This window comes from Mobula hypostoma, chromosome 17 (genome assembly GCF_963921235.1).
Source record: "Mobula hypostoma chromosome 17, sMobHyp1.1, whole genome shotgun sequence".
In the NCBI taxonomy this organism is placed as follows: domain Eukaryota; kingdom Metazoa; phylum Chordata; class Chondrichthyes; order Myliobatiformes; family Myliobatidae; genus Mobula; species Mobula hypostoma.
Genome location: NC_086113.1, coordinates 4334697 through 4347891, shown reverse-complemented (window position 1 = coordinate 4347891; position 13195 = coordinate 4334697). Strand labels below are relative to the sequence as shown.

Below are 13195 nucleotides of genomic sequence, written 5' to 3'. Positions count from 1 at the left end.
ACACATAAATACTTTGATAATAAATGTACTTTGAACTTTGAGGAGCCAGAACATAGTGTAGTGGATACCGTAATGCCGCACAGTCCCAGGGGTTCGATACCCGTTGGGGCTCAGTAAGGAGTTTGTATTCCTCCCCCCACCCCGAGTCCACGTGGGTCTCCTCTAGCTGTTCTGCTTTCCTCCCCGCATGCCAACGATATTAGAAAGTAGTGGGCATGCTATGGAAACATGGCATCACAATCCTCAGACTGTGTTGGCTGTTGATACAAATGATATATTTCACTGTATGTTTTGAGTACATGTGACAGATAAAAGTAATCTTTAATCAGAGGTTCCATTGATTCGTTGATTAAGTGAATGCCCACAAGAAAATGAATCTCAGAGTTGTATATGGTGACATACTTTGATAATAAATTTACTTTGTACTTGAGTTTGTCTCTCCACTTGCTGGCTGACCTATTGGATATTGAAAGGCCTAGACGGAGCAGTCGTGAAGAGGGTGTTTCCTATAGTGGGGGAGTCCAGGACCAGAGGGCAGAGAGAGGGTGGATGTGGAGAGGATGATTCTTATAGTGGGGTAGTCCAGGACCAGAGGGCAGATAGAGAGTGGATGTGAAGAAGGTGATTCCTATAGTGGTGAGTCTAGGACCAGAGGACACAGATAGAGTGGATGTGGAGACGATGTTTCCTATAGTGGGGGAGTCCAGGACCAGAGGGCAGAGAGAGAGTGGATGTGGAGATGATGATTCCTATAGTGGTGAGTCTAGGACCAGAGGGCACAGTCTCAAAATAGAAGAACATCCCTTTAGAACAGAGATGAGAAATTTCTTTAGCCAGAGGGTGGTGAATCTGTGGAATTCATTGCCTCAAATGGCTATTGAAGCCAAATCACTGGGTCTATTTAAAGTGGAGGTTGATAGGTTCTTGATTATTTAGGACATTATAAGTTACAGGGAGAAGGTAGAAGAATGGGGTTGAGAGGGATAATGAATCAGCCATGGTGGAATGATGGAGCAAAATGGCCTAATTTTGCCCCTATGTCTTATTGTCCTAAGACCTGCTGAGTTCTTCCTGTATATTTGTTTTAGTGTCAGAATTCCAGTGTTTGTGGTTTCATATTTGTATTGTAACTTTCTCCTGTCAAACTGTTCAGTCCAACGATTACCTGGTCAGTCCTACAACTACTCGGTCAGTCCAACAACTACCTGGTCAGAACAACGACTACCTGGTGTTGAACGACGTTTATCTTCATTAGCACAAGTAGCAAAGATCTACCAGTTCAGTAAAGAGGAGGTATATTGTTTTGGAAGAGTATGAAAGGATGGTGGATCTGTCAGAAGAATACCATTGAAGACTAAAATGAAGTTTGTTGCATCACAGATGAATCACAAGGAACACAAAGAGAAATAGACTGGAGGCCAGGATCACATCACACCCATTGTGGGACAGAACGAGTTTGAGTGGCCTTTTAGTCTACTTTTAGAATATTACTTATTTGAAAGGGTTTCTTAGCTCTGGATGATCTTATCTGTTACGTTTGCTGCCACCATTCCTTATCTTCACTCACAGGGCCAAACCTCAAACACATTTCCCCAACAGATCTCATCATGCAACCACCACTCTACAACCATTTACCAGGAGCGTTGCAGACGAACGGCCCAAAGTATTGTTGAAGATTCCCACCTCCCATCCCACAATCTCCTTGATCCAAAACCGAGAGGAAGGAGGTACAGGAGCATCAGGGCTAGGACAGTCAGTCTGGGCACAGCTTTTTCCCTCGGGCTGTGAGACTAATGAATACCCTGCCACCTTAGGGCAGCTGTTTACTGTTTACCTGTGCTGCACAATACGTGCATTTTGAATTATATTGATTAACTTATTCATGGTAATTTTTATGGGTGCCATGGTAATGTAGCAGTTAGAGCAATGCTGTTACAGCTCACGCTGTCAGATGTTGGAATGCAATCTGATACCATCTGTAAGAAGTGTGTATGTCCTCTCTGAGACCGCGTGGATTTCCTCTGGGTTCTCTGGTTTCCTCCCACAGTCCAAAGGCATACTGGTCGGTAGGTTAATTGGTCATTGTAAGTTGTCTTGTGATGAGGTGCGGGTTAAATTGTGGGTTGCTGGGTGGTGTGGCTCGAGGGACCGATTCCACACTGTATCTCCATAAATACTTTGGTTTACCTGCTGTGTGTGATACAGTATGTTTTGTGGGTGCAGCATGCTCCAGAGGAACATGGAATGCTTGGGTTTTCTCCGGGTTTGCCGGTTTCCTCGCACAGACCAAACACGTACCAAAAACGTAGTTGGACATTGTAAATTGCCCTGTGTTTAGATTAGGGTTCAGTTGGGGTTGTCAGGGGCAGCATGGCTCGAAGTTCAGGGGGGAGCCACTCTGCGCTGTATCGCTAAATAAAATAAACATTGCTTTGTTTGGTTGTATATATGTACAGACAAAGGGCAATAAACTCAAACATGTACCATCAGGAGTGTGGATGACTTCACTCACCTCACTTCTGAAATGATTTACTTGCCCGGACTCCACAACTCGCGTTCTCAGTATTATTTATCTGTTATTTGCACAATTTGTCTCATTTTCACATCAGTTGTTTGTACATGTAGTTTTCATAATTCTATTGTATTTATTGTCCTGTATGAAAATGACCCTCAAGGTGGTATATAGTGACGTATACGTGGTTCGATAATAAATTTACTTTGAACTCTGCCTCAATACATGGAAAGAGTATAATGTCCAGCTCCACAATGACCACCCCCCCCCTCCGCTCTTCATAGGAATTCCCACTGAGCAGCCTACAACGGCAGTGCGTCCTGCTTTCCGGTATCTTCCTTGAAGACCGAATGCAATCGCTCTCCCCTTTTTGCAAATGGTAAATGGCAAAAAGACTTCAACAACAATTCTGGTTTCTGCTGATTCATCAGACCAGCTGCCCTGGAACTTGGCCAAACATATGCAACCATCTGAGCAACAGCCAAGTATAATAACCCAGCAATTTATACACAATGCTTTCAGAAAATCTAAGAGTACAATAAAATCTGACAAACAGGGCCAGTTCAAAGCTTCCATAAAGGTAAGAGTGGCCTCAATTCAGCACTGCCTGTGTGTCAGTTTCATGCCACCATATCTTCCCTGCAGTGGGGGACGCACCCTTTTCACAAGGTTGCACTGCACAGCCACGAACAAACTGCTGGAAGATGAGGTGTTGCAGCTGAGCTCAAAATCAGTATCAGGTTTTCTATCACTTTTCACACACATGTGAAATTTGCTGTTTTGTGGCAGCAGTATAATGTGCAAGGTTAAAAAGTTACTGCAAGTTACAGAATTAAATACACCAAGTGGCCACTTTATTAGGTACACCTGCTGGTTAACGCAAGTATCAAGTCAGCCAATCGTGTGGCAGCAACTTAATGTGTAAAAACATGCAGACATGGTAAAGAGGTTCATTTGTTGTTCAGATCAAACATCAGAATGGGGAAGAAATGTGATCTAAGTGACTTTGACTGTGGAATGATCGTTGGTGCCAGATGGGGTGGTTTAAGTATCTCAGAAACTGATGATCTCCTGGAGTTTACAGAGCATGGTGTGAACGCCAATTGTGAGGATGAAAATGTCTTGTTAATGAGAGGTCAGACTGGTTCAGTTTGACAGGAAGGTGATAGTAGCTCAAATAATCACACATTACAATAGTGGTGAGCAGAAGTGCATCTCTGAGTGCACAGCACGTCGAACCTTGAAGTGGATGAGCTGCAGAAGCAGATCATCACACCAGGTTCCACTCCTGTACCTACTGAGATGTGTGTAAATAGATAGAGCGAATGAGTAATAATAAAGTAATTATCACGGACTGTTCAGAAATAAGACCATTAGACATAGGAACAGAAATAGGCCATTCAGCCCATCATGTCTGCTCCACCATTCCATCATGGCTGATTTATTATCATTTCAACCCCATTCTCCTTGTAACTTTTGACACACCTTGACTAATCAACAACCTATCAACCTCTGCTCTACATATACTCAACCTGATGACAGAGACGAAAAACTGTTTCCAAAATGTTAAGTGGGTCTTCAGGCTCCTGTAATGATGAGAAGAGGGCATTCCTGGACAGTGAAGGTTCTGAATGATGAATGCCGGCTTCTTGAGTTCACCACCTCCTTGACGATGGGGGAGGGTTGCCAGCGTCCTTTTATGTGACAGATTTCCTGACAGCAACCATTAAAGTCCGTTGGATCAGGGCCACTCCACTGTCTGAAGCAAAATCTCACACTAAGAAAAACCTGGACTGTTGGAGGACAACCATCTCTACCCCAGGAAAGCATCATCTGAATTCACCTCCAGCCGCTTCATCAACAGGTCAGGAGTGTGGCTGTCGACTGACGCCACGGTGATTGGTTCATCCAGTTTCTTCCCCTAAGTCATCAGGTTGGGTATATGTAACACTCTGTAATGTTTCACTGCTAATGTAATGGTTTCGCTGTAGCAGCAATATTTGGGTTATGACTAGAGATAGCGGGGCTTTGGAATGTTGTTCTTTCTTGTGAAACTGCAAGAGAGATTTTCACGGTCTTTTGCCGAGGAGAGACGGGGAGAGAAGACGCGAATGGTGAGAGTTGGTAGACCACTGGACAGAGTGGACTGGGAGCGAGGGTCTGAAGGTCAGTGGCAGAGGAGGTCAATGGTGAACGAACGGCCTTATCAGTGGGCTTCAATGTTGCACGTTGTGTTTCATGAGAATGGGCCCTTTTTCTATTTTTTGTTTTCTTTACTAACCATATAGTCAAATTAAGAATTATAAAGCTCAATTGTTTCATCACATATTGTGTACTGTTTGTTATTTCATGGTACTGATTTGTAACAGGGAACATATCACACAGCATCCACCCAAACAAGATTTTGTAAGTTTGGCCGGGCTGGGGGGCTATCACCCCCATATTAAGTGGCTAGCCGAAGCGACAGTCACATATACATGAAGCAAAGTTTGACAGATCCTTGATTAAGGATGTCTCAAGTTATGGGGAGAAGGCAAGAGAATGGGGTTGAGGGGGAACAATAAATCAGCCCTGATGGAATGCAGTAAGACAGGGAACATTATGGCACAGTCCAGGCCCTTCAGCTCATGATGTTGTGCTGAACTTTAACTGACTCTAATATTAATCTGACCCTTCCCTCCATTTTTAGCATAGAACACTGCAGCACAGTACAGCCCTTTCAGCCCACAATGTTGTGCTGACCTTTTAAACTACCTTAACATCAATCTAACCTTCCCTCCCACACAACTCACGATTTTTGTATCATCCATGTGGCAATCTAAGAGTCTCTTAAATATCTCTAATGTATCTGTCTCTACCACCACCCCTGGCAGGGTGTCCATGCACCGACACTCCCTGTGTAAAAAACTTACCTCTGACATCTCCCTACACTTCCCTCAATCACCTTAAAATTATGCCTCCTTGAGCCATTACAGAAAACATTCTAGTCTGTTAATTGTACAATTATATAAAAGCAGAAAGCTGATACTGCTTTCTAGTTCTGTGTCAGGTTTAATGAAGATACACAATTATTTAAAGTCCTGTGACAGCAATACCTTGAAACTACCTTTGATAAATTACGAACATTCACAAGAAGCAGGACCAACTACATCTGTGGAACAAATAGAGTCAAAGAGCACTGCAGTACAGAAACAGGCCCTTCAGCCCATCTAGTCCATGCCAAACTGTTACCCTGCCCAGTCGCATCAGCCCACGCCCTGACCATAGCCCGCCAAATTTCTCTTAAATGTTGAAATCAAACCTACACCCACCATCTCCGCTGGCAGCTCGTTCCACACTCTTACCGCCCTCTGAGTGAAGCCGCCCCTCAGATTCCCTTTAAATATTTCATCTTAACCCATGGCCTCTGGTTCCAGTCTCACCCAAACTCTGGAAAAAAGCTGCTTGCATTTGCCCTCTCTATACCCCTCATAATTCTGTGTAAAATACAGTGCCCATACAAAGTATTCAACAGATGACATTTCAGGCCAAGACCCTTCAGCAGGCCAAGTCCTGATGAAGTGTCTTTGTCCAAAAAGTTGACTGTTTATTCATTTCCATAGATGTTGCTTGACCTGATGAGTTCCTCCAGTATTTTGTGCGTGTTGCATCTGCAGAACCTCGTGTTGACACTTGAACATTGTACTTTATGTTATTGCTTTTATATTTACATATATTGCATTTTAAATTTTTAAAAATTGTCTTCTTATTGTGTTATTTTATGCTGCATCGGATCCGGAGAAACAATCATTTTGGTCTCCTTTACTGTACTGAAGAATGGCAATAAACAATCTTGAATCTTTGAACTCTGATTACTAGGAAACTGACAACACCCATTACAACTCAGTTAACAAGCAGTACATTGCTATTCGTGCACACAACATTTTTGCTGAAAAGTTTCCAGCAATAAGCACCTTTAAATCGGCAAATATTAAATGAGTTGTTTAATAACCACTTTGAAGCTCAAACCAGATTCTCTAACACTGACAGTACTAGTTTTTACTGTAAGACATAGGAGCCCAAAACAAAGTTGGATCTTAACATCCTATCACATGGTGATGATTCACATAGAAGTTGTGTAAGACTCCTGCAAGAATGCTGCGAGTCTGGTTCACTGGTTAATTAGTGTGGCCGACGGCAGGGGAACTGTGTGGCTTCGGTGGTGGTGAGGACTAGACCTCAAACCCGCTTGCAGCCGTCCAGGAGAGAGGTGTCGGAGTCGACGCTGGAGGCAGTGTATTGTGGCATCCACGCTGGAACAAATGCTGCCCTCCAGTGTTTGCCTGGCAGGAGACTAGGCCTCAAGTCGCGGTGTTGCCTGTTTGCAGCTGCCTAGGAGAGACCGTTTGTTCGGCAGAAGACAGGCTGTATTTGTTCGAGTGCAGAATGCTGCAACAGTCAGGGACTCAGGGTCTTGGATGAGTTTTTTTTTGTGATGGTACATTTTACTCCTATCCCATATGTGCTGTGTGTGACTGTTGGTACTGTAATGTTTTGCACCTTGGCCCTGGAGCAACACTGTTTCGTTTGGCTGTATTCATGTAAAGCTGAATGATAATTAAACTTGAACTTGTACAAGTTGTAAATGTGGAGTTTATCTGATTTTCAAGTATTGCTCACTGAGTAACATTTCATGATCAGTGTTTTTAATTACTACATGTAAATTTCCCGAAGACAACACCAGCAGTTACAGAGGTTACAGACTGGTTGAGGGCCAACTTCCTTTAATTTTGTAACGTGAATGAGGCCAATAGATTTATAACAATAACTGAGAGAACTTTAAAGATTTCAATAGCTAACAATTCATTCTCAAGTTGTAATGGTGTTTAAAGTCTTTTAAAAAATTAGAATTAAGATGCAGACTTCTCTTTTTTTTCTGCAAACTCTGCATCAAATAAGCAGCCATACATATTTCAATACAATACCCCCATTGGACTACAGCGTGACCATTGACATAACTGTGCGTTGAAACAGATATTTGTAGAATTGGAAACCACCACAGACTCAGAGCCTTCGACCTGTCTTGAAGGTTACAATTTGTGAATTTTAAACGGTGCCCAAATCTGTACAAAATTAAATTGAAACTGCCCCTATATCACAACTGCTGTGACGCTGAGTTTACATAAGGCAAACAGTTATTTGAAAGGATTTTGGAATCTTCTCACATTGTCTCCTTGCTTTCTGCAAATTAAAACCTGCCCCCCCCCAAACATTCTGCCAATTTATTTCTTATTCCCTGAATGAAGACAATTCCACATTCTCTGACCATTATTCTAATGGGGTTTTCGAAGTTCTCAATGATGCTGGCTTTCCTTTACATTTCCATTTTGTTTTAACCCCTGATTGGCAAACATCTTCAAATTGTGACCGTACATAGTGAACGCAAACAAGTAAAACTCATACCAGTAAAGAGGTATCACTTAATATTTCAGTAACAAATCTGGGTCTTCGTGACCCATCATGTCGTATTCTTCGAACTTTTCCATGTGAATTTCCTACCTATTCATTTCAATAGTTTATTATTTAAGCTACAATAACAAAGCTCATCAAGAGTTCTGACTAGACTTATGCAAATAAAAGACTTGTCGCATTTAAAACCTGTAATAGGAATGCTTCTGCCATTGACCTCCCCCCACCCCATCACCCCCGGCCCCTTCCCCTTTTCGATCCAGTGAGGAGCAGCTCGTTTGCACCAGAGACCAATGACGACCATCCAGTTTATGTGGCGTATTTCTTGGTCCACTGTCTTGCTATTCTGTCATGTTCCGCCCTGTTAGTCATATACTGTGTGGCTATGCTCCCAACCAAAGGGTCCGCTGTAATGGAAAAGAAACGGCAAGTGAGTCTTTTGCTGGTACAACTCGCAGCGTGCAGGTTTCTCAATCCCAGCAACAGAATCTGATAAACTATTCTAGTTAGCATCTCCACCCGCCCCCACTATCTTTCCATTACCCCAATCACTGCACTCCAAAGTCTTTAAACGCAGCATGGCAGAGCAGACTCACTGGGGCTAAAGTCCCAATTCTGCTCCTACGTCTTACTGCCTATGGTCCAAACCACTTCTTAATTGTAAACATGTGCTGGTGTTTATTTATTTATGCACATATCGTACGTTAACCTCTAACTTTACATTATGTTGTTGACTTGTTACTTTTTGTTGTATGTCGTGCTCTGACCAACACACCTCAGCAAATTCCTAACACAAGTAAATGTATCTGGCCAATCAAGTTGACCCTTGACACAGGGACAGCTACATGAAACTTCTAACTTTATTCTTTATACAATTCTTTATAATTGCTAATGTTGTTTTTATGGTTTCACGTTGCACCAACACACCACAGCAAATTCTCAAACACAAGCGATTCTGCAGAGTAACACACATAAAATGCTGGAGGAACTCCAGCCTCGATGAAGGCTCACAAGTCCGAAACGTTGACTGTTTATTGTCTCTATTGGTCAGAGATTCCCGACCTGTAGTCCACTGATCCCTCGGTTAATGGTCGGGGTCCCCGACATAAAAAAGGCTGGGAAGCCCTGCTATAGATGCTGCCTGACCTGCTGAGTTCCTCCAGTGTCTTGTCTGTTTTCTGGCAAACCCCTGATATCTTTAAGAGTATATGGTGAAAAAGGTTGATCCAGATTGTCTCCCACTTTCCATCCATGAAGCAGCAGCCTGCCTCACGTCACTTTGCACAAGAGACCGCATTATCATCATCTATTTAATGTTGGAAGGAATAGAAATAAGTGGGTCTTAACCAGGGACAGGAATCCCACAATTCTTTCCTTTTCAGAGAATTGAGAAGTCCACATCAGCTAAAAGTTATACACGTGATAATAAAAACTGCCACATCTTTAGTTTGGGTGGCAGGATGGAGATACGTCTCTACCAAAGGAGGTGTAAGGCACTCCTTCCCTCCACTAGTCTGCAGGTCACCCTTGGGCACGGTGTAGCACCCAGTCAGGGTCACGTGAAACCATGGGAGCAGGTGGTGGATGGTCATAGGAGCAGCTGGTGCATATCACAGGCCCTGGTTATGCGACCACTGACGTCAGGCAGACAATCTCTGAAGAGTATTGATAATGGCTGGGGTCACCTGTCTTGTAAAGACACTGCCCAGAAAAAGGCAATGGCAAACCACTTCTGTAGAAAAATTTGCCAAGAACAATCATGGTCATGGAAAGAACATGATCAGCCACGTCATATGACACGGCACATAATGAATGAATGAACACCTTTAGCTGCTTCTTCGGAGAATATAACCGGTTCATATGGTATAACAAACTCAGGTAAATAGAATATAATCGGTTCATCAGGGATAATCTACTGAACAACCTCCGCTTTAAATTTACCCAATGACTTGGCCTCCACAGTCATCTGTGGCAATGAATTCCACAGATTCACCAACACCTGGCTAAAGAAATTCCTCCTCATCTCTATCTTAAATGGACGGCCCTCCATTCTGAAGCTGTGCCCTCTGGTCCTACAGTCTTCCACTGTAGGAGACATCCTCTCCACACCTACTCTATCGAGGCCTTTCAATGTTCAATAGGTTTCAATGAGATCCCTCCTCATTCTTATAAACTCCAGTGAGTCCAGGCCCGGAGCTATCAAACACTTATATCTTAACCCTTTCATTCCCAGGATTATTCTCATGAACCCATGACTGTAAGGGTGTAGGTCGATGGGACTAGGTGGATTAATAATCTGACATGGATAAGATGGGCCAAAGGGCCTGTTTCTGTGCTGTAGTCTCCGATGACTCTATAACCTACCCTCTCCAATGCCTGCACGACCTCTCTTAGCTGAGGAGCCCTAAAGGGCTCACAATACTCCAAGTGTGGTCTGACCAGTGCCACATAAACTCTCAACATTACATCCTTGCTTTTATGTTCTAGTCCTCTTGAAATGAATGCCAACATTGCATTTGCCTTCTTTACCACAGACTCAACCTGCAAATTAACTTTCAAGGAATCCAGTATGATGATGGCCTAGCCGCTTTGCACCTTAGATTTATTTATGGCTCCCCATTTAGTCTCTGTCTTTATTTCTTTTCCACCACTGTGCATGACCAAACACTTCCTGCCATGGTATTCCATCTGCCACTTCTTTGCCCATTGTCCTAATCTGTCTAAGTCCTTCTGCAGACTCCCTGCTTCCTCAAGCCTACCTGTCCCTCCACCTATCTTTGTATTGGCCGCATCGTCTTATGGCCACGTTGGCATCTATTTAAAACTGTTGTCAGGACATAAAGAGGAAGTTGTTGATTAGCTGCAGTTGACAATGCACCAGCCCGATACCCAAAATTCAACCAACCGTTACTAAAATACAAAAAAAAAGGGTATAACAGTGTGATAAAAACAGCAAAAGTTAGTTAAGGATTTACATTATGCAGATTAAATGATGTAATTGCTCTTACCGGGGTTGCAGTCTGTTAGAAGTGAACAAATTGACAGAAGAACCTTCGAGATGGTGAGTGCTGGGCTCCAGTTATCCTTCAGAATATCCAGACAGATCACTCCCTGACTGTTGATATTGCAATGATAGATTCTTGTCCGGAATGTCACCTGTCAATGTCGTTTAAAAATTAGCATGGAATTTTGAAGAATAAGAAAGCAGAACATATGCCCAATAATAGTCTATTTATGTTATTTAGTGATGCAGCACTGAGTAGCCCTTCTGGCCCCTCGAGCTCTGCTGTCCCAGCGAATCCTGGCAACCCTCACCTAATCATGGCGCAATTTACAATGACCAATGAATCTACCCAGTACGTCCTTGGACAATGGGAGGGCCCAGAGAAGAACCCATGCATTCCCAGGGAGGGTGTACAGACTCCAGGTTAGTCCACCTTTGGTCCCCACCTGGCAGTCAGTTCTCACCTGTGGCTCCCCGTAGCTGTTTGCATGCGACAGCGACCACACCCCGGGCAACGGCTTCGACAAGCCGGATAAACCAGGTGAGGGTAGCCGACGGGTCTCAAACCCTCGGTGAGATAGGGAGTTGTCTATCCCAGCACGTGAAGACAGACTCCGGCGGATTGAGCGGACGAGACCAATGGAAGGTCCAACGGTCAAGAAGGCGGTCTCTGCAAGCGTCGTGGAACGTGTAGAGCAGGACAAGACACAGCAGACGTCCTGGTCATCCACTGTGCCTAGTCCCATCTCCAGCCGTCTAGACTCTGTCTTGCCACTGGATCCAGATGGGAATTGGGAAGAGAGAGTGAGGCTGACGCTGCGCAACTCTCCCTCACTTAAATCCAAATCACGCGCTAATCTCGACACCATCATCATCATAATGGTGTCGAGGTCCTCATCGACGTCAATGATGGACGAACAAGTACAGACTCCCTACAGAGGTCACCAGGACTGAATCCCAGCTTCCAATGTTCCAAGCTGCAACTGCGTTATGCCAGCGGCGGCAGAAACATGCTCAAGTAGAAGATGTTGAGCTGGGAAGTCTCTGAGTCTTTGACGGTAAGTTACTGAGTTGATGGTGGCTAAGAACTGACCTGGGATTGATGCAAGTGGATTTTAGAGATATGGTTAGGATCAGAGCTGCAGATCTAAAATAACCCCGGCAAACACAGATAATAGCCACTTACAACGTGATTGAGCACAGAACTATTCCAGAGACTACAAATGCATATAGTTAATCAAACTGAAATGTATATTTAATTGAAACTGCCCATCAACTGTCCCTTCATTTAAACATTCAGCATTGCTGCAAATCATTGTTCCATTTCGGGATTATTAGCCTTGAGCAGGGGTTCCCAACAAGTACCCCTCAGTTAATGGTAGGGGTCCATGGCGTAACAAAGGCTGGAAACCCCTGCTCTAGACTCACTTTCGCAATCTCACCACCTATGAAATTTGTTCCCATTTCCTTGCCGGTTCTTTGCAAGTCTACGGTTAGAGTTAACACAGTACAGAAACAGGCCCTTCAGTGCATCTTAGTCCATGCCTAGACCCATCGATCTGCATCTGGAACACAGCCCTCCGCATCCCTCCCATCCACGCCCCTATCCCGATTTCTCTTAAATGCTGAAATTGAAACCACACCCACCATTTCTGCTGGCAGCTCATTCCATACTCTCGTCATCATTTTAATGAAGAACTGGGCCTTTTAATTGTTTTTATAAATTACCTTTACAAAAAACAGGGAAAAACTAACTTTTCATACAACAGGTCATTGATAGAATGCAAAGATGGGCTGAGAAGCAGCAGATGGAGTCCAATCCAGAAACTTGTGAAGTGATTCCTTTTGGAAGGTTGAACAGAGTTACTGGTAGAATTCTAAGCAGTGTGGAGGAACAGAGGGACCTTGGATTCCGCTTCCATAGATTCTTTAAAGTTGATGCGCAAGTTGATAGCGTTGTTAAGAAGGTGTATGGTGTGCTGGCCTTCATTAGTCAGGGGATTGAGTTCAAGAGCCATAATAATGTTGCAGCTCTAAAAAACCCTGGTTAAACCACACGGAATTTTTCTGTTCAGTTCTGGTCATCTCACTATAGGACGGATGTGAAATCTTCAGAGAGGGAAGGTGTGGCTCCAAGGAGGCAAATCATTTCTATATTTGGCCCAGTCGACGTTTCAGGCCGAGACCCTTCGTCAGGGCTTCCTTCAGTTAGTCCTGACGAAGGGTCTCGG

General features: G+C 43.8%; 1 protein-coding gene across 2 annotated transcripts in view; it reads right to left on the bottom strand.

Annotated features, from left to right (window-relative positions):
• The window catches only part of LOC134357797 (ubiquitin-conjugating enzyme E2 E1-like), a 108478-nt gene that overhangs the window by 18913 nt on the left and 76370 nt on the right, over positions 1 to 13195 (bottom strand). The window contains exons 4-5 of one of the 2 annotated variants that reach the window (XM_063069451.1): positions 10969 to 11116; positions 2802 to 8367 (exon numbers count right to left, since the gene is read on the bottom strand). In XM_063069451.1, coding sequence (XP_062925521.1) covers positions 8270 to 8367; positions 10969 to 11116 — 246 coding nt within the window. In that variant the 3' untranslated portion in view covers positions 2802 to 8269. Of the gene's footprint in view, positions 1 to 2801; positions 8368 to 10968; positions 11117 to 13195 lie in introns of those variants that run through there. The other variant, XM_063069452.1, reaches the window with a different exon arrangement.